General features: G+C 37.9%; 1 protein-coding gene across 34 annotated transcripts in view; it reads right to left on the bottom strand.

The window, feature by feature from the left end:
* MBNL1 (muscleblind like splicing regulator 1) overlaps positions 1-22,312 on the bottom strand; it is a 222,840-nt gene that overhangs the window by 29,248 nt on the left and 171,280 nt on the right. For 30 of the 34 annotated variants that reach the window (XM_023232088.2, XM_023232095.1, XM_023232103.1 and 27 more), the window contains 2 exons: positions 21,125-21,295; positions 3,213-3,413 (listed from right to left, as the gene is read on the bottom strand). In XM_023232088.2, the coding sequence (XP_023087856.1) occupies positions 3,213-3,413; positions 21,125-21,295 (372 nt within the window). The remainder of the gene's footprint in view (positions 1-3,212; positions 3,414-21,124; positions 21,296-22,312) is intronic. The other 4 variants (XM_031935252.1, XM_023232099.2, XM_023232107.2 and 1 more) reach the window with 1 other exon arrangement.

The following is a 22,312-nucleotide window of genomic DNA, read 5'->3' as shown; positions in this document are numbered from 1 at the left end:
AATCCATCTGCAAACAGCATTAGTTAATTAATAAGCAAGTACAGTTGTGTAATGACAAATCACTCAAAAATCCAGGTGTATCAGATGTATCTCCCTAGCAAGAACAAGTTGCTTCACATCTCTTCCCCTAAAATCATTTCCCTGTAAAACAGAATAAATAATAGTGTCTTCCTGATAAGATTGTTTTGAGCATTAAACCTCTGATGCATGTGTCTGGTATATGATTGTCAATACGCTAAAATCTCAGAGCCTTCGTAATGTATGCAACAAAAGTTAATAAATAATAAATCAGCTTATTAACTAAATTCCTGCTAAACTGACAAATTATTTGAGTCAATTATGTTCATACAACAGCCTCATTTTGCCACTTTCTCAGTAAAATTTATTAGCACTAAGTATTGCCTCATCCTCAGGAGGAGAAAATAAAAGGCATCCAAATAGGAAGAGAGGAAGTCAAATTATCCCTGTTGACAGACAAGCTGTTTCTTTATCTAGAAAACCCCATAGTCTCTGCCCAAAAGCTCCTTGATCTGATAAACAACTTCAGCAAAGTTGTAGGATACAAAATCAATGTATAAAAATGAGTAGCATTCCCATAAACCAACAACATCCAAGCAGAGAGCCAAATCAGGAGTGCATTCCCATTCACAATTGCCACAAAAAGAATAAAATACAGTTAAGCAGGGAGGTGAAAGCTCTCTAAAATGAGAATGACAAAACATCCCTCAAAGAAATCATGGATGACACATAACAAATTGAAAAACTTTCCATGCTCATGGATAAGAAGAATCCGTAACATTAAAATGGCCGTAATGCTCAATGCAAGTTATACATTCCATGTTATTCCTGTCAAACTACCAATGACATTCTTCATAGAATTAGGAAAAAAAAAAAAAAAACTACTTAAAAATTCATATGGAATAAAAAAAGAGCTTGAACAGCCAATAGCCAATACAATCTTAAGCAAAAATAACAAAGCTGGAGGCATCACATTACCTGACTTCAAACTATAGTACAAGGCTACAGTAAACAAAACAACAAGGTACTGGTACAAAAAAAGACACACAGACCAATGGAAGAGAATCGAGAGCCTAGAGATAATGCAGCACACCTACAACTATTTGATCTCCAACAAAGTTGACAATAATAAGCAATGAGGAAGGACTCCCTGTTCAATAAATGGTGCCAGGATAACTGGCTAGCCATACATAGAAGATTGAAACTGAACCTCTTCTTTACACCATATACAAAAATCAACTCAAGATGGATTAAAGGCTCAAGTGTAAAACCCCAAACTATAAAAACCCTGAAAGATAACATAGGAAATACCATTCTTGACACAGGACCTGGCAAAGATTTCATGACAAACATGCCAAAAGCAATCGCAACAAAAACAAAAATGGAAAAATGGTACCTAATTAAACTAAAGAGCTTCTACACAGCAAAAGAAACTATCAACAGAATAAACAGCCTACAGAATGGGAGAAAATATTTACAAACTATGTATTCCACAAAGGTCTAATATCTAGAATCTCCAAGGAACTTAAATTTATGAGCAAAAAGCAACCCTATTACAAAGTGGGTGAAGGACATAAACAAATGCTTTTCAAAGAAAGATATACAAGTGGCCAACAAGTATATGAAAAATGTCCATTATCACTAATATTAGAGAAATGCAAATCAAAACCACCAGATACCATCTCACGCCAGTTAAAATGTCTATTATTAAAAACTCAAAAAATAATGAATGTTGGCAAGGTTGCAAAGATAAAGAAACAATTATACACTGCTGGTGGGAGTGCAAATTAATTCAACCATTGTGGAAAACAGTGTGGCAATTCCTCAAAGACCTAAAAACAGAAATCATTTGACCCAGTAATCCCATTACTGGGTATTTACCCAAGGAATATAAATCGTTCTACCATAAAGACACACGTGTATGCAGCACTATTCACAATAGTAAAAACATGGAACCAACCTAAGTGCCCATCAATGGTAGCCTGGATAAAGAAAATGTGCTATATATATAGCATGGAATACCATGCAGACATAAAAAAGAATGAGATCATGTCCTTTGCAACAACATAGATTGAGCTGGAGGCCATTATCTGAAGCAAACTAATACAAAAATAGGAAACCACATACCACACGTTCTCATTTGTACGTGAGGGCTAAATGATGAGACCTCATGGACACAAAGAGGGAAACAGCAGATGTTAGGGCCTATTTGAGGGTGGATGGTAGGAGGGGGGAGAGGATCAGAAAAAAATACCTATTGGGTATTTTGCTTACTACCTGGGTGATGAAATAATCTCTACACTAAACCCCAATGATATAAAGGTTACCTATATAAAAACCTGCACAAGTACCCCGAACCTAAAATGTAAGTTAAAAAAATATATCGCCTCATCCTCACCAGGGAAAAGAGGAAAAGGTCATTTTGTTCTTTAGGTGAGTTCAATGACAGATTTGTACCTTCAATGTACATTTGATGCTGTCACTTTTTCTCTACATCTGTAATTTACCAAATTCATTAATTCACAGTCATGTTGAAATTCTGAACAACCACTTTGAAGTAAGATTTATAACTTTAATATCTTTTTCATATACCAACAGCAGAGCCCACGCATCTGATCATCCTTTACTCTCGAACTTAAGAGGATTATGCAAAAAACTTTTATGAGAGCACACTTCATAAACAAAGTTTCCTTTCTACTTCAACCAAAATATTGTACAGCTTATGAGGAAACTTGCAATAATAAATTGTAAAATGTTTTACAGACACTAATATTTGTTAATCTTTATGAGAACAATTTTTAGGGGATTGATAACATTTGTTATTCTTGATAGTTGCAACAATAACAACAAACATTCAGGAGGCATTTGCTATGTGCCAGATATTCCCCTAACTCTTTGAGGTAAGTGCCGTTTTAAAGATGAGGAAATTGAGGTACAGTGATACAACCAGGCAATCTGACTTTAGGGTCCAACCTCTTATCCACTATTCTAAATATGGATGTTGTAGCCTTTATAAACATTACATTAATCAAATACAGCATATCTATACTCTAGTAAATGTTCCAAACCCTAAGCCAAAATCTCTGTTTTAAAATTTTTACAACTTTTTGGCCATGGAAACACACAAACAAACAAAAAAATACACTTGGAGAATTAGAATGTAGTACATAAAGACACCAACTAGTCATTCCTACCTCAAGTCTGTCTGTTCGCATTAATTTCTGTGCAGCAGCTGCAGCAGCTGCAGGTACAGGGACACCCGGATTCCCTGTAACCAACATTGGTGCAGTCGGCAAGATCTCTGCTGGGACCAGGCTTGGAGAAACAGGTCCCAGATAGGGATTAAAGGCTGCTGATGCATTGGTGGCTAAGCTTGGTGCAACTGAAAACATTGGCTGAAAAATAAAATAAAAGCAAAATTTAACAAGCAGGTCTCAGCTCAAAGTTGATATTCTTAATTATGCATTTGTCCTCCATCCATCTATCCATTCTTCCTTCCTTCCCTTCTTCCCTTTAATCCTGTGTTCATTTACCATTTGTCCTCCATCCATCTATCCATTCTTCCTTCCTTGCCTTCTTCCCTTTAATCCTGTGTTCATTTACTATCATTTAGGGTAAGGCTGTTTTATAAATAAGCATTCATCAAATCAATGTTTTTCTAAAATATAACAGGTAAAATATCCATTAAATTATTCACTGGAATTTTGAACCTGAGGGTCTATAATACTTGTAATTTTTTTTTTTTTTTTGAAAAATAGATAAACTAGGCAGAAACTCCTTGTGGTCACCTAATCTTCATCTTTGCCCTGACTTAATTCTAGATATTTGTCTAAGAAATACATTTTGTAATTGCTATGTCAGATGTACTTGAAAGACCTGTTTACAACTCTTAATAGGTTGCAAGTGTCCTATGATCCAGAATAAATAAAGTAGAACTCCCAGGGGACAAAAGAGTTTCACAGTCAATGTAAGCTGTAAATAAATCTCATGGGTATGGGAAAGGTGATGATGACACCTTGTCTTCTGAGCACATAAGATAAAGTGTTTGGTATACTTACTTGATGGTGATTTTTCTGGGGGAAATTATAAATGTTCCACTAGTCTATCATACCTTACTGAGGGAAAACAAGTCTAAAATGTGAAGTCTGAAGTAGAACTGCTACTAAGGAAATGCTACATGATTAGTCAAGGAAATATATATGGCAGAACTGAATAAACTGCTACAAGACAGAATTTCTTCCAGAAATGCTTTCATGGATACACAAGGATTGTTTCTATTTGTTGATGTGCAAACTTGCATATCATAAAATATACTTGTTCTTGAATAGCATTAATTTACCTGAAATCTAACAATTTGTTTTTCTAGTGTTTAAAGTATAACAGAACACAACAATTTCATACCTTATCGATAGTACATTTTTAACTTCCTAACAGACTCTCAATTCTAGTTCTTGGAGTTTAATGCTTCGTGTAACAATGCTTGTTTCTGAAACACAAAAGCTTGTAGGCAAAATGGATGCTGTTCTTTAATTTTTTTTTTTTTTTTTTTTTTGAGACGGAGCCCTGCTCTGTCACCCCAGCTAGAGTGCAGTGGTGCAATCTCAGCTCACTGCAAGCTCCGCCTCCTGGGTTCATGCCATTCTCCTGCTTCAGCCTCCCTAGTAGCTGGGACTACAGGTGCCCACCACCACACCTGGCTATTTTTTTGTATTTTTAGTAGAGACGGTGTTTCACCATGTTAGCCAGGATGGTCTCAATCTCCTGACCTCATGATCTGCCCACCTCGGCCTCCCAAAGTGCTGGGATTACAGGCGTGAGCCACCGAGCCCAGCCTCTTTAAGGTAATATTTAACAATTTATTTTCTTTACTTAGCAGTAATGAACAGAATTACAGAACATTTTTTAGAATAAAAGAGACATTATAATGTATTAATAACTAATTCTGCCATCTCATAGGAATAAGAAGTTACATGATCCCTGAATATATGTAGCATTCAAGAGAGCTTTGTAGCAAAACTTTTTGCAATATAAGGTATACATTACAAATGTAATTCTTATAGTACAAAAGAAATACGTTAAAAAGTAAAATATATCCTTTATTCACTCGGGCCCTGACTGATTCTAGGAAACAACAGGTGTTGGAGAGGATGTGGAGAAACAGGAACACTTTTACACTGTTGGTGGGACTGTAAACTAGTTCAACCATTATGGAAAACAGTATGGCAATTCCTCAAGGATCCAGAACTAGATGTACCATATGACCCAGCCATCCCACTACTGGGTATATACCCAAAGGATTATAAATTATTCTACTACAAAGACACATGCACACGTATGTTTATTGCGGCACTATTCACAATAGCAAAGACTTGGAATCAACCCAAATGTCCATCAGTGACAGACTGGATTAAGAAAATGTGGCACATATACACCATGGAATACTATGCAGCCATAAAAAAGGATGAGTTTGCGTCCTTTGTAGGGACATGGATGAAGCTGGAAACCATCATTCTTAGCAAACTATCGCAAGAACAAAAAACCAAACACCGCATGTTCTCACTCATAGGTGGGAACTGAACAATGAGATCACTTGGACTCGGGAAGGGGAACATCACACACTGGGGCCTACCATGGGGAGGGGGGAGGGGGGAGGGATTGCACTGGGGAGTTATACCTGATATAAATGATGAATTGATGGGTGCTGACGAGTTGATGGGTGCAGCACACCAACATGGCACAAGTATACATATGTAACAAACCTGCACGTTATGCACATGTACCCTAGAACTTAAAGTATAATAATATAAAAAAAAAAAGAAAAAAAGAAAAATAAAATGAATTTCAAGTGTTCCCTTTTTCTTAGGGCAGTGGTTTTCAACTGAGTTGTTTTGCCTCTCAGGAGACACCTGCCAATGTCTAAAGACATTTTTGGTTGTCACAGCTGGAGGGGAACTATTGCATTCAACGGATGGAAGCCAGGGATGCTGCTAAGTATTCTACAACATATAAGACAGCCCGTCGCAACAAAGAATTATCCAGCCCCGAAAGTCAATGCTGTCAACATTAAGAAGGCCTTTCTTAGGGAACTCTTCTGTTGACCTCAAAAATTGCTTGAGAAGCAAACTCTTTGCATTTAGCTATACATTTTTACTAACAAAAATATGAAAAACCAGAATATGCAATACCTAATGTGATTCATTGAGAAGAAACAATACAATATAGATTATACCATTTCAACTTAAAATAATCATGCCTCTGAACACGTTGGTTTGAATGCCATGTTTAGCTGCTCTGCCAGGTCGATGGCTCTTGCCTGATGAAGTGGTCTCAAGTAGCACCTCTAATCACCAACCCTTCCCAGCACAAAGCAGCAACCTGCAGACAACAAGAACTATCTGTGCATTCCAGATCTTAACAATGAACAAGCTGTCAAAAACTAGGGCCCAGGGCAGTCTCTGTCCACCAACACTTCCTGGAGCCACAGCTGACTTAATGCTGCACCACTGTCCACTCTCTGTCCAGGTGGCAGCAGGACAAGGATTGATTGTATAGTGAATATATGTTGAACTTGGATTTCTATTCAAGGATATTCAGGTTAAACTTGTACTTTGTTACACATTGTCAGATTGCATATGAAAATCCAGCCAGACAAGCACCCTAATTTCCATATTAGTCATTTAAGAATTATAAGAAATTTAGCATAGAAGACTAAAAGAGTCTATGTCAGGGGACTAACAGACTAGTTCAGCAAATGGACAACAGAAGCTATTCACTATCATTCCTCTTTGCATTCTTTTACTATGAATAAACACATATTTCCAGATAGTGCATTTTTAATGCATACTTCAGAAAGTTACTGAGATGTTTATGTTACTGTACATAATCTACTATAATTATTTAAAAGCAAAGGACAAATTTAAAAATGTTTTTGGAAGAAAAGCATTTTTATTTTAATAAAATGAGACCAGAGGCTAATAAAACTCAGCTCTCTTAAATCTCATCAAATAAAATACACTGGAAATCGAAAAATGCATATAATGCAGCTGTTGCACATTACAGGCAGAATAACACTTTTGTTATGTAAAAATACTGCTTTAATAACTGGCAATAATCTTTCCTGAGTTGTTTCTATAGAGTCAGCAAGAGAATTGATCTTTTGCTTTAATTCAGCAGAGCAAATTCAAATCTGAACAATTTTAGGGCACTGTCCCCAAGTAAAGTCTGTAGGAGTTTTTAAAAATGTGAAACATCAACTATTCAGCAAGCATTATCTCAAATTGTTCCCTCTTTCGATAAGCAGAGCTATTTGCTGAATAGGCAGATAATCAATAACTAGCTTTATACTATGAAACTTGATTCCAAAAGACAGACAGACAGACAGGCACACACACACACACACACACGCAACATTCCTTCATTTATTTTAAATTTTTGTAAATTTGTTACATCACTTTAGTCATACTGTTTTCTCAAAGAGTGCCATGTTGAAGATAGGTCACTGTTAGCCCCATCAGAGAGTGCCCTAATCAGATTAGGAAAGCACTTGACCTGCACTACTGCCAGTTTTCTATTCCAAAAGCTATCCTGCAGGAGGTTCAGTAGAATCTCAAAGATAGATATTAATGCAATGTTGTTATCAAGTGGCATCCTGTTCTCTCTCTGAAGGATAACATATAACTATGTAATTGGTATATTTGATACTGAGTATATTCTTGTAATAATGATTTGTAGGTATCTCTGTTCCTGGAAGACATAAGAAAGTTTGGTTTATAATTGCCTTTTGCCAACCAACACCCTCACCATAGAAAAACAAAGTACAAACTTAACTAATTCTGGTGCTGCTTAATCACTTGTTTGTTTTAAATCAGACACTGATTCCATTAAGGTAATCAGGCTTCATTATAAATCAAAGTGTTAATGTCATATTGTGACTCTAGTTAGCTATGCAAACATGATTATTAGTAGTAATTCCCTATTTATTGTGTGTCAGCGTCATGCTGAGTGCTTTATCTGTGCTATTTATTGTATTTAATCCTTACAACAGTAGAGTATAAATTCCCTTGGTAATTTTTTTTTCTGTTGTGTTTTTTGAGGGGTAGAGATCAGAAGAGACCTGTTTAGTTCCCTACAGTCTATAGATTATGTGTCTATAGACACAAATGAGTGAATCGAAGGCCTAGGATGTGACCACAGGTGAGTCTGATTCCAAGTGGTTCTGACAAAGTGGTTTTCACACAATGAACCAGGTGTCCATTAAAATCACCTGGAGGACTTTTAAACCGTGAATGCCCTGGCCACTCCTCACTCGTCAGAATCTCTGGTAAGTGGCATTATTTTTTTTAGAGCTTCTAGGTGATTCTAGTTCCACACACTATGTCATTTTCTACAGATATAGGTACACTTTTCTGATTGTAAGGTCTCTAAGGATACATGTTCCCTTATGGCTCTTTTCTTTTAAACATGGTTTATCCTCCACACTGAATGCTACCCATGCCGAGCCAATCTGTTTAATTCCTAATTGTGCTTCAAGAATTAAGACTCTTCGGGTAAGTTTCTCTTGATCCATCCACATCTCAAACTATAAAGGGGTTTTTCTTACTCTCTGTTCCCATGAACTCCTAATTACTTGAATGCAGCATATACCACTGCATGGGTTTACCTGAATATCTCCTCTAGTCTGACAAGACTGGAGGCTCCTAGAGGGCAGACTTTTGCCTTATGTCTTGTTTATGTTATGTATGTGCTGCGTTTAGCATCTATACAGATCCTCTACAAACATTTACTTAACATATATACTAATGGATTTGCTAACTGCTTTTCTCTGTCATAGAAACAAGCAAACACATTAAATATTCTTTAGAATATATACTTGAATGTGAAATAAAAGTGATTGTTATTTTCTTTACCTCAATATTTAATAATTACTATCTGTAATATATCTGTCCAAAGTTTATTCTTTTTGTTTTGCAATTTTTTATATTAAGCTTTCTAAGTTTCAGTAATGTAGTTACCATGTTGTAATGTTGCAAATATCACAGGGGCTGACATTTATCTTAAAACACCATGTGAACACTGTTTGTTTTGCAACGTTTGAGAATAATAAAAAAAAAAAAGGAGGGAGTATATGTAACAGAAATATGTAATCAGTATACACTGAAATTCACAGAACACAAACTTTAAGTCATATTTTTCTAGATTATATGTATGTATATAAAGCAATAAAATATAAAGTGTTTTTTAAAAAAACACACACATAATCAAGGTATATAAAAGCATGTTTCTGGGTAGACATAACCCTGTAACTAGTCTCAGTGAGCAATTTTGAATATAAACAGTGCCAAAAGCTAACAGGAGGTATCAACAAATTCATGTTATAAAGTTCTTTTTTTCTAAAAAAGCAGGGCCAGGCACAGTGGGTCTGGCCTATGATCCCAGCACTTTGTGAGGCTGAGGCAGGAGAATCACTTGAGCCCAGGAGTACGAGCTTACATTATGCTATGACTGCACCACTGCATTCTAGCCTGGGTGACAAAGCGAGACCCTCTCTCTTAAAAAAAAAAAAAAAAAAAGATAGCAAATGACTGGAATAAAATAAGAGATACTGTTATAACTTTGCTCCTAGACTGATTTGTGACTGGATAAATCAATGAGTATCTCCTTCATTCTTAGTTTCACTTCATCCTTCAATCCAGTTTTACCAAAATAACAAACATTTAAATAAAGAACACTCTGGCCCTCCTAGTAGAAAGGTATCAACCAGGCATGGCCTAGTTCCTAAAATCCTGGGCCCATTCTCTCAGGCTGCTTGAGGATTCACAGGCTCCTTAATGGAAACAGGCAGTAAGAACAGCAGGACGGATGAAAGCCTACTCAGAGAAACTGACATGGAAACATTTTACCAGAAACACTTTGGGATAAAGTGGCCTTATCTCAACCATTACCTGGATAAAATGGAAAGTAAAGAATCAAAGAACTATTTAAGAATTCTAGGTGTTCCTGGAAGCGTGACAAATGATGTCTTCAAAGCATTCTGCCTCCAACTGGCAACAAATGCTTGGAACATGACATGACAGCAAAGTCTATCTAGGTGACAGAAGCAGCAAAGAAGCTCTCAAGACATTAGCTAAAACCAGAAACTGAATTTCTCTATTCCTAGGCTATTTCAAAATTCATGAAATGCACAGGATTTCTACACAAATTATTTACCTTGAGACACTGAATTTGTGTACCCAAAGAATAGCTGCCATCAGAAATTATGGATAGCCAAGGCTACCTTTGGTATCACAGGTAAAGGCCATTACTAGAGAAATTCCAGAGATCATGCAAAGCTCTTTATAACCACTGCTTATGTAGAGCTCTTTGAGGACAATGAAGAGAGCCTGGAAACAACAGAATTTCTGAAGGAGAGTTGGCCGGGATGAACTAAAGAAATCTATCAGCGGCCTCCAGGTTGTAAGCCACGATATACAGCCTATTTTTGGTTAAATTATGTAGGAATTTTTCATTGCATAAAATCTGCACCAGACAGTATGTGACAAAGTAAAAAAAATAATTCAGAAGAAGATTCCAGAAGTTTTATTTATTTATTTTTTGATTATTTTTGATTTTTATTAAAGTTCTGGGATACATATGCAGAACGTGCAGGTTACATGGGTATACATGTGACATGGTGGTTTGCTGCACTCATCAACCAGTCATCTACATTAGGTATTTCTCCTAATGCTATCCCCCACCTTGCCCCCCAAACCCCCAACAGGCCCCAGTGTGTGATGTTCCCCTCCCTGTGCCCATATGTTCATTGTTCAACTCCCACCTATTAGTGAGAACATGTGGTGTTGGTTTTCTGTTCCTGCGTTAGTTTGCTGAGAATGATGGTTTCCAGCTTCATCCATGTCCCTGCAAAGGACATGAACTCATTCTTTCTTATGGCTGCACAGTATTCCATGGTGTATATGTGCCACATTTTCTTTATCCAGTCTATCACTGATGGGCATTTGGGTTTGTTCAAAGTCTTTGCTGTTGTGAATTGTGCTGCAATAAACATACATGTGCATGTGTCTTTATAGCAGCATGATTTATAATCCTTTGAGTATATTCCCAGTAATGGGATTGCTGGGTCAAATGGTATTTCTAGTTCTAGATTCTTGAGGAATCACCACACTGTCTTCCACAATAGTTGAACTAATTTACACACCCACCAACAGTGTAAAAGCATTCCTATTTCTCCACATCCTCATCAGCATCTGTTGTTCCCTGACTTTTTAATGATCGCCATTCTAACTGGCGTGAGATGCTATCTCATTGTGGTTTTGATTTGCATTTCTTTTTTTTTTCTTTTTGAGATGGAGCCTCTCTGTTACCCAGGTTGGAGTGCAGTGGTGTGATCTCGCGTCACTGCAACCTCCGCCTCCCAGGTTCAAGCAATTCTCTTGCCTCAGCCTCCTGAATAGCTGGGACTACAGGTGTGTGCCACCACACCTCGATAATTTTTTGTAATTTTAGTAGAGACAGGGTTTTACTGTGTTAGCCGGGATAGTCTCGATTTCGGTCACCTTGGCCTCCCAAAGTGCTGGGATTACAGGCATGAGTCACCACGTCCGGACAGTGATTTGCATTTCTCTAATGACCAGTGATGATGAGCTTTTTCATACATTTGTTGGCCACATAAACGTCTTCTTTTGAGAAGTGTCTGTTCATGTCTTTTGCCTACTTGTTGATGATTTTTTTTTTCTTTTCTTGTAAATTTGTTTAACCTCTTTGTAGATTCTGGATATTAGCCCTTGGTCAGATGGATAGATTGCAAAAATTTTCTCCCATTCTGTAGGTTGCCTGTTCACTCTGATGATAGTTTCCTTTGCTGTGCAGAAGCTCTTTAGTTTAATTAGATCCCATTTGTCAATTTTGGCTTTTGTTGCCGTTACTTTCGGCGTTTCAGTCATGAAGTCTTTGCCCAAGCCTAAGTCCTGAATGCTATTGCCTTGGTCTTCTTCTTGTTATGTGGTCTGGGGTCTTATGTTTAAGTCTTTAATTCATCTTGAGTTAATTTTGGTATAAGGTGCAAGGAAGGGGTCCAGTTTCAGTTTTCTGTATATGGCTAGCCAGTTTTCCCAACACCATGTATTAAATATAGAATCCTTTCCCCATTGCTTGTTTTTGTCAGGTTTGTCGAAGATCAGATGGTGGTAGATGTGTGTTGTGATTTCTGAGGCCTCAGTTCTGTTCCAATGGTCTATATATCTGTTTTGGTACCAGTACTATGCTGTTTTGGTTACTGTAGCCTTGTAGTATAGTTTGAAGTCAGGTAGTGTGATACCTCCAGCTTTGTTCTTTCTGCTTAGGATTGTCTTGGCTATACAGGCTCTTTTTTGGTTCTATATTAAATTTAAAGTAGGTTTTTTTTTTTTTTTTCTAACTCTGTGAAGAAAGTCAATGGTAGCTTGATGGGAATACCATTGAATCTATAAATTATTTTGGACAGTATGTCCATTTTCGTGATATTGATTCTTTCTATCCATGTGCATAGAATGTTTTTCCATTTGCTTGTGTCCTCTCTTAGTTCCTTGAGCAGTGGTTTGTTGTTCTCCCTGAAGAGGTCCTTCATATCCCTTGTAAATTATATTCCTAGGTATTTTATTCTCTTTGTAGCAATTGTGAATGGGAGTTCACTCATGATTTGGCTCTCTGTTTGTCTATTATTGGTGTATAGGAATGCCTGTGATTTTTGCACATTAATTTTGCATCCTGAGACTTTGCTGAAATTGCGTATCAGCTTAAGGAATCTTGGGGCTGAGACGATGGGATTTTGTAAATATACAATCATGTCATCTGCAAACAGAGACAATTTGACTTCTTCTCTTCTTACCTGAATACCCTTTCTTTCTCTTGCCTCATTGCCCCAGTCAGAACTTCCAAGATTATGTTAAATAGGGGTGGTGACAGAGGGCATCCTTATCTTGTGCCAGTTTTCAAAGGGAATGCTTCCACCTTTTGCCCATTCAGTATGATACTGGCTATGGGTTTGTCATAAATAGCTCTTATTATTTTGAGACACATTCCATCAATACCTAATTTATTATTTTTAGCATGAAGGGATGTTGAATTTTATTAAAGACCTTTCTGCATCTATTGAGATAAACATGTGGTTTTTGTCATTGGTTCTGTTTATGTGATGGATTATGTTTACTGATTTGTGTATGTTGAACCAACCTTGCATCCCAGGGATGAAACAGACTTGATCATGGTGGATAATCTTTTTAATGTGCTCTAGATTCAGTGTGCTGGTATTTTATTGAGGATTTTCCCATCAATGTTCATCGGGGATATTGGCCTGAAATTTTCTTTTTTTGTGTCTCTGCCAGCTTTTGACACCAGGATGAAATGGGTGATGGAGGAGTCCCTCTTTTTCTATTGTTTGGAATAGTTTCAGAAGGAATGGTACCAGCTCCTCTTCATACCTCTGGTAGAATTTGGCTGTGAATCCGTCTGGTCCTGGGCTTTTTTTGGCTGATAGGCTATTAATTACTGCCTCAATTTCAGCACTTGTTATTGGTCTCTTCAGGGATTTGACTTCTTCCTAGTTTAGTCTTGGGAGGTTGTATGTGTCCAGGAATTTATCTGTTTCTTCTAGATTTTCTAGTTTATTTGCATAGATGTATTTATAGTATTCTCTGATGACAGTTTTTATTTCTGTGGGATCAGTGGTGACATCCCCTTTGTCATTTATATTGTGTCTATTTGATTCTTCTCTTTTCTTCTTTATTTGTCTGGTTAGTGGTCCATCTATTTTGTGAATCTTTTCAAAAAACCAGCTCCTGGATTCACAGATTTTTTGAAGGGTTTTTTGTGTCTCTATTCTTCAGCCCTGCTCTGATCTTAGTTATTTCATGCCTTCTGCTAGCTTTTGAATTTGTTTGCCCTTGCTTCTCTCGTTCTTTTAATTGTGATGTTAGGGTGTTGATTTTATATCTTTCCTGCTTTCTCATGTGGGCATTTAGTGCTACAAATTTCCCTGTAAACACCGCTTTAGCTGCATCCCAGAGATTCTGGTACATTGTGTCTTTGTTCTCACTGGTTTCAAAGAACTGATTTATTTCTGCCTTAATTTCATTATTTACCCAGTAGTCATTCAGGAGCAGGTTTTTCAGTTTCCATGTGGTTGTATGGTTTTGAGTGGGTTTCTTAATCCTGAGTTCTAATTTGATTGCGCTGTGTTCTGCGAGACTGTTTATGATTTCTGTTCTTTTGCACTTTTTTAGGAGTGTTTTACTTCCAATTATGTGGTCAACTTTAGAGTAAGTGCTTTGTGGTGCTGAGAAGAATGTATACTCTGTTGATTTGGGGTAGAGAGTACTGTGATGTCTACTAAGTCTGCTTGGTCTAGAGCTGAGTTCAATTCCTGAATATTCTTGTTAATTTTCTGCCTCAATAATCTGTCTAATATTGACAGTGGGGTGTTAGTCTCCCATTGGTATTGTGTGGGAGTCTGTCTCTTTGTAGGTCTGTAAGAACTTGCTTTATGAATTGGGTGCTTCTGTACTGGGTGCAATATATGTTTAGGATAGTTAGCGCTTCTTGTTGCATTGATCCCTTTACTAGTATGTACTGCTCTTCTTTCGTCTTTTTTTATCTTGGTTGGTTTAAAGTCTGTGTTATCAGAGACTAGGATTGCAACTCCTGCTTTTTTTTTTTTTTTTTTTGCTTTCCATTTGCTTAGTAAATATTCCTCCATGCTTTGTTTTGAGACTTTGTGTATCTGTATGTAAGGTGGGTCTCCTGAATACAGCACACTGATGGGTCTTGACTCTTCATCCAGTTTGCCAGTCTGTCTCTTTTAATTGAGGCATTTAGCCTGTTTACATTTAAGGTTAATATTGCCATGTGTGAATTTGATCCTGTCATTATGATGCTAGCTGGTTATTTTGCCCATTAGTTGATGCAGTTTCTTCATACGTCGATAGTGTTTACATTTTGGTATTTTTTTTAGTGGTTGGTACCAGTTTTACCTTTCCATATTCAGTGCTTCCTTCAGGAGCTCTTGTAAGGCAAGCCTGGTGGTGACAAAATCCCTCAGCATTTACTTGTCTGTAAAGGATTTTATTTCTCCTTCACTTATGAAGCTTAGTTTGGCTGGTATGAAATTCTGGGTTGAAAATTCTTTTCTTTAAGAATGTTGAATATTGGCCCTTAACATTTTTTTCTTCATTTAAACCTTGGTGAATCTGACGATTATATGTCTTGGGGTTGCTCTTCTCGAGGAGTATATTTGTGTTGTTCTCTGTATTTCCTGAATGTGAATTTTCTGCACCCAGTTTGAACTTCTCAGTGGCTTTGTTTACATTGTTAGCGGAAAACCACGTACTCAAGCCTCAGTAGTGGCAAACGCCCTCCCCCCAACCAAGCTCTGTAGTCCCAAGTTGGCTTCAGACTGCTGTGCTGGCAGCGATAATTTGAAGCCAGTGGATCTTAGCTTGTTGGGCTCCATGGGAGTAGGATCCACTGAGCAAGACCACTTGACTCCCTGGCTTCAACCACCTTTCCAGGGGAGTGAATGGTTCTGTCTTGTTGGCATTCCGGGCACCACTGGGGTATGAAAATAATCTCCTACAGCTAGCTCAGTGTCTGCCCAAACAGCCTGTCTTGCTAGGTTGGGGAAGTTCTTCTGGATCGTATCCTGAAGTGTGTTTTCCAACTTGGTTCCATTCTCTCCATCACTTTCAGGTACACCAATCAAACATAGGTTTGGTCTTTTCACACAGCCCCATATTTCTTGGAGGCTTTGTTCATTCTTTTGCATTCTTTTTTCTCTAATCTTGTCTTCACACTTTATTTCATTAAGTTGATCTTCAGTCTCTGATATCCTTTCTTCCACTTGATTGATTCAGCTACTGATACTTGTGTATGCTTCACGAAGTTCTCATGCTATGTTTTTCACCTCCATCAGCTCATTTATGCTCTTCTCTAAAGTGGTTATTCTAGTTAGCAGTTCCTGTAATCTTTTATCAAGGTTCTTAACTTCCTTGCATTGGGTTAAAACATGCCCCTTTAGCTCAGGGGAGTTTGTTATTACACACCTTCTGAAGCCTACTTCTGTCAATTCGTGAAACTCATTTTCTGTCCAGTTTTGTTCCCTTGCTGGCAAGGAGTTGTGATGCTTTGGAGGAGAAGAGGCAAACTGTTTTTTGGAATTTTCAGCCTTTTTGAGCTGGTTTTCCTCACCTTCGTGGATTTACCTACCTTTGGTCTTTGATGTTGGCGACCTTCGGATGGGTTTTTTGTGTGGGCGTCCTTTTTGTTGATGTTGATGCTATTGCTTTCCATTTGTTAGTTTTCCTTCTAACAGTTAGTACCCTCTGCTGCAGGTCTACTGGAGTTTGCTGGAGGTCCACTCCAGACCCTGTTTGCCTGAGTAGCACTAGCAGAGGTTGCAGAACAGCAAAGATTGCTGCCTATTCCTTCCTCTGGAAGCTTCATCCCAGAGGGGCACCCACCAGATGCCAGCTGGAGCTCTCCTATACGAAGTGTCTTTTGACCCCTGCTGGGAGGTGTCTCCCAGTCAGGAGGCACAGGGATCAGGGACCCACTTGAGGAGGCAGTCTGTCCCTTAGCAGGGTTCAAGCACTGTGCTAGGAGATCTGCTGCCCTCTTCAGAGCTGTCAGGCAGAAATGTTTAAGTCTGCTGAAGCTGTGCCCACAGCTGCCCCTTCCCCCAGGTGCTCTGTCCCAGAGAGATGGGAGTTTTATTTACAAGCCCATGACTAGGGCTGCTGCCTTTCTTTCAGAGATGCCCTGCCCAGAGAGAAAGAATCTAGAGAGGCAGTCTGGCTACAGTGGCTTTGCTGTGCTGAGGTGGTTTCTACCCCCTGTTCAAACTTCCTGGCGGCTTTGTTTACACTGTGAGGGGAAACCACCTACTAAAGGCTCAATTATGGTGGATGTCCCTCCCCTTACCAAGCTTGATAGTCCCAGGTCGACTTCACCCTGCTGTGCTAGCAGTGAGAATTTCAAGCCAGCAGGATGTTAAGCTTGTTTGGCTCCATGGGGGTGGGATCTGCTGAACAAGACCACTTGGCTCCCTGACTTCAGCTCTCTTTCCAGAGGAGTGAACAGTTCTGTCTCGCTGACGTTCCAGCAGTCACTAGGGTATGAAACAAACAAACAAACTCCTGCAGCTAGCTCAGTGCCTGCCCAAATGGACACCCAGTTTTGTGTTTGAAAGCCAGGGTCCTGGTGGTGTAGGCACCCGAGGGCATCTCCTAGTCTGCAGTTTGCGAAGACCGTGGAAAAAGCGTAGTATCTGGGCTGGATAGCACCATCCCTCACAGCAGGGTCCCTCATGGCTTCCCTTGGCTAGGGAAGGGAATTCCCTGACCCCTTGCACTTCTCGGGTGGGGCAACACCCTACCGTGCTTCTGCTTAGCCTCTGTGGGCTGCACCAACTGTTTAACCAATCTCAATGAGATGAACTGGGTACCTCAGTTGGAAATTTAGAAATCACCCGCCTTCTGCATTGATCTTGCTAGGAGCTGTAGAGCAGAGTTGCTCCTATTTGGCCACCTTGCTCAGATAATTCCAGAAGTTTTATTTTTTAAAATTTCAATAATTAAACATTATAGACCTTCCATTTGTCATCAAAGAACATATGATTTTAAAAAAAGATCATTTTTTTATTAGTGGTTTAGAAATGACAGCAGAATGTCAATTATTCTATAATTTATAATATTAGATTTATTAATCTGTGTGGAAACAGATTAAATCATTCATTTTCTACTACTTATTTTCTCATCTTATGAAATGAGATTATGTTTACATTATAAGATTGTTAAAACCTTGTAGATAATATATTTCAAACTGTTCACTATTTGTTGAAGATGGTCAGAGATCTCTGTCTCTCTCTCTTTTTTTTTAGAGACAGGGTCTTATTCTGCCACCCACGCTGGAGTGCAGTGGTGCAATCATAACTCACTGCAGCCTCAACCTCAACCTTCGGAGCTTAAGTGATTCTCCTGCCTTAGCTTCCTGAGTAGCACGAGTAGCACGTACCACCACTCCCAGCTATTTCTTCTTCTTCTTCTTTTTTTTTTTTTTGGTAGAGTTGGGGTCTTGCTATGTTGCCCAGGTTGGTCTTGAACTGTTGGCCTCAAGTGATCCTCCTGCCTCAGCCTCCCAAATTGCTGGGATTACAGGTGTGAGCCACCACATCCAGCTAGGTTAGAGATCTTAATGAATCAACCAAGGATGCTGAGTTGGCTAATGTTGTGTCTCCAATTAGTGCTACCACACCATGAATGCCAAAAGCAGAACAGGGTGGTTAAAAATCCTGGCCTTGCTACTCACTAGCTGTGTAACCTGAGCAAACCCTTCTGAACTTCTCAGTCTATCTCTAAATTTAGGGTAACATTACTACTTTAAAGGATGGTTTGTAAGGATTTAATATATAAAAAGTGCCAAGTACTGTAGAAGCCCCTAACGTATTGTATTTGTCTCAAACATTTTAAGTTCAGTTTCTGATTCCTGGCTTGGTACATTTCAATAAAAGCTCACAAAGCCTATGAAAATGGGAAACCTTCCTACAGATACCTGCATTCCCCAAGTTAGCCCAGTGTCGTGCTCTGAAGATATTAAATGTAATGCTTAGGCCTTGCTGTCTCCCTCTCTCCTTCCTGTTCCTCCAAGGTTTGGGAGCTAAACTGACTGACCCTAGAGAAGTCAGATGCTGTCACCTACTTGACTAAAAGTCTTGTCACTGCTCAGATACTCTGAATACTCTTGATGGTATGGAAGTGCTCATAGTATTATCTTCTTTGATATGACCACTACCTGGGTTGGATCCAAGTTAATGCCATGTTTTCAAACACTCATCTGTAGTAGTGGCCATTCTCTTTGAGTGGCAACCCTTTTCCACATTAGTTACCTGGCTTCTCCTAGTCCTGTTAAAATCCCTATTTGTAAGGCCCACATTTAACTCCCAGTAAGCAGCTGATGACCATTCCATTCATTTCTGAATCTCCATGTCATTACCCTCATCAAAACAGGGCTGACTATAAAAAGGATAAAAAAGTCTCAGGTGGGGTTCTGAAGGCAAATTTCCTGTACTAAAGTTTTCTCTACAGTCATTAAAGTCCCAAATGCCTTAAAATTGAATAATTAAAATGATTTCTGTACTTATTACAAAGTCATCTCTGAATAAAGTGTATTTTTAGACAATGATCTCAGGATACCTTTAGCAGAAGGGTAATTCCACATTCAAATCTAGTCATATGAGGAAAAATTAACATAAAGCCTGAATGTGCTCACAACTAATAAAAATAAATTTTCTAAGCAGAGAATTTTCTAACAAAACCATCAGAAAATATGATTATTCTGATAGTTTCAGAAATCTGTGATTTAGAGATTTCATAAACAATATATTTGTTAATAGTATTTCAAAGAGCATAAACATTGTTTACAGTTTTTCCCAGGACTGCACATACGACACCCTAGAATGGCCTTCAGAGTCAGACACAAGGACTAGGTCAGTTAATGTGGTGGCCAGTGTTCTCCTCTTCCATCTGAGAACCACACTTGCTGATCTCAAAGGTGCTCCCCGTCAACAGAGAGGGTACAGCCTGGTGGTAAGCATGCTTTAAATGTTTAAGTAGAACAAAGTATCTTCACATCAAGGATAGGCCTTAGAGCAACTAAGGTGGTAGCCACCCCAAAGACTTATCAGATCTTTGAAACTGTATGTGAGAGCCAAGTGCAAATGAGACTTTTGTCGTACATGCTGTCAGAGAATGGTGATAGCTATTTTTTTTTTTAACCAAGTGGAAATCTTCATGCTATCCCAATACAGGCATGTAAAATTAGTGGATGTCACAAAAAATAAGTTATCTCATTTTTAACTGAGCCCTCAATAATGGGGGGAAAAAACAGATCAGGTTAAAACAGACACATAATTACTTATATTCTCTCACTTCAACTGTATAGAAATGATCATTGCTATCACTGCCCATGTAATGTGGAGATCCTCCCACCTTGAAATGCAATCCCCCACTCTTTTGGAATAATTGTTGCATTAAGTTCTAAAAGAGAATAATAATTACATTGAGTTCAGGTTTTAGAATGCACTCGGAAAAAAATTAGCACCATGCTACAGTTAGCATACCAGAAAAACATGGGTCTTCACATTCCCATGACCCCATAATACTGCATATAAGCTAGTGACATAAATTACTAGCAGATATATTCTGGTCATTGCAAATTTCAACATGCATTTAAATTTAAATGTAGAATTACTATATCACAATTAACATGAAAGCACCTTTTTCAACCTAACACTAATTCTTACAATCTTTTACATTTTGATGAATAAATATGAAGAGATTATTAAAGTCATTTATTACACACACATTCCAGAAATCCAAACAGTTAAATAGAAACGTGTGTTTCAAAGCAAGAGTCATCCATATATACTGCTCAGCAAACATTAAATATCTGTGACCACCCAGTTTTTCAACTTTAGCTCTTTAAGCCCTCAGAGTTTCAGCCTCCCCTGATTAATTCTCCTTTAATGAGACTTCCAAGTCTATGATATTGATTTACTACTGTCAGAATTTTCCTAGCATTTGTAGCTATGAAATAATTTCAACTTAAATTACAGAAGAATAAGAAAGGTGCCTTTTCAAGAAAAAGAACTATACACATTCTTTTCAAGGAGGAAGGAAAGGGAGAACTATTCTCAAAATTAAAGACCATACATACCAATTTTAAATATCATTATTATCTCTAAAGGTGGCTGAAAATGTATATTGACTATATCGGTGAGTTAGATGACCACTGTAACACAGACCATTTTAACACCTGCCAGTCTTGGGATTTATTTTGAAGAAAAATTTAGAGGAAAACAAATGCTATAATGTAAATGTCCATGTCATCTGGCCAGAAATGAGTACCTACACAATGTATAAATTGTTCCAGCATTTGACTGATACTTAATTTTGCTAGAAAATGGTAAAGCAACTGAAATTCTTGTCTGTGTTCAATTGATCTGGTGCAATAATCACTTTAGTACTAAAACTGAGCACTCTGAATTACAAACTTAATGAGTGAAGACCGAAAACTTGCTTACCACGGGTTGTAATGGGGCACCAGGCATCATGGCATTGGCTAGTTGCATTTGCTGGGCCAACATGGCCATGTTCTTCTGCTGAATCAAGTTATTGCGTCCATTTATCTCCAACTGCGTTTTTAAATGTGGGGGTGGATGAAGATATTTGCAGTTCTCCCTGGAGCAACGGCCCTATAAAAACAAAAGCCACAAATGTCAGCTTAAAAAAGAATAAAATCAGCGAATTATGACAAAAAATATAACACAAACCACCCATTTGAATGTATCATGGGTTTTTCAAACAATGCACTGTCCATATCATTTGACCATACATTTAGAACAAGTAATGAATTCACCAGAATGTATTATCAATATGAGAGGTTGAGACATTTGAAAAAGTTTAAAAGCTTAAAGAGTTTCAATTATTTTAATAACATGAGCAATAATATTTCCAGATTCAAGTTTAAAAATCTACCAACTGCTAGGGTAATACTAAAACATAGAATATCAAATAAAGAATATCAGTCTTCTTTCATAATATCTTCCTGGTTAAATTTAATGATTTAAGAATCAAAGTTATATAATGTATTTTCACTTGTACTGAAATCTTAGGAAAAGAACTTAGAGGACTCAAGGCACATTGTATCTTCAGTAAAACACCTTTACAAGTATCTAATAACAAATAAAATTAAAATTACTACTAGGCTTTACCAGCCCATGCAATAGGAATTTACAATTAAAAAGAAGAAAACTCCCATGTGTTCCCACTCTATATACAGATTAATAAGTATAATGAAATATTGGTGAAAAATGTGGCCTTTAACTTTTCAAAGATAAATCTAGTCTTCTCCGTTTCACAAAATCTATGAAACAATAAGAAATGGATATATTTACCCCCCAAAAAATTTTTAAAAATGGAGAAACTAAGTTGCTATAAGCCAGGAATGGTGGTGCACTACCTCTGTACTCTGTCCTCAGCACTTCATTCTAGTACCTTCCTTGAATATATACCACCCAGACCATCCTACCAATGAACATAGCCTGGACTGAAATAATGGAGAGAAATCACATGTGTTTAGTAGTAATCTTAGCACTTTGGGAGGCTGAGGCAAGAGATCCCCTGAGCCCACAAGTTTGAGACCAGCCTGGGCAAATAGTGAGAGCTCATCTCAAAAAAAAAAAAAAAAAAAAAAAAAAAAAAAAAAAAAA

This window comes from Piliocolobus tephrosceles, chromosome 2 (genome assembly GCF_002776525.5).
Source record: "Piliocolobus tephrosceles isolate RC106 chromosome 2, ASM277652v3, whole genome shotgun sequence".
NCBI lineage: Eukaryota > Metazoa > Chordata > Mammalia > Primates > Cercopithecidae > Piliocolobus > Piliocolobus tephrosceles.
Note: the sequence above shows the minus strand (reverse complement) of the source record. Positions and strands in the feature narration are given on the sequence as shown.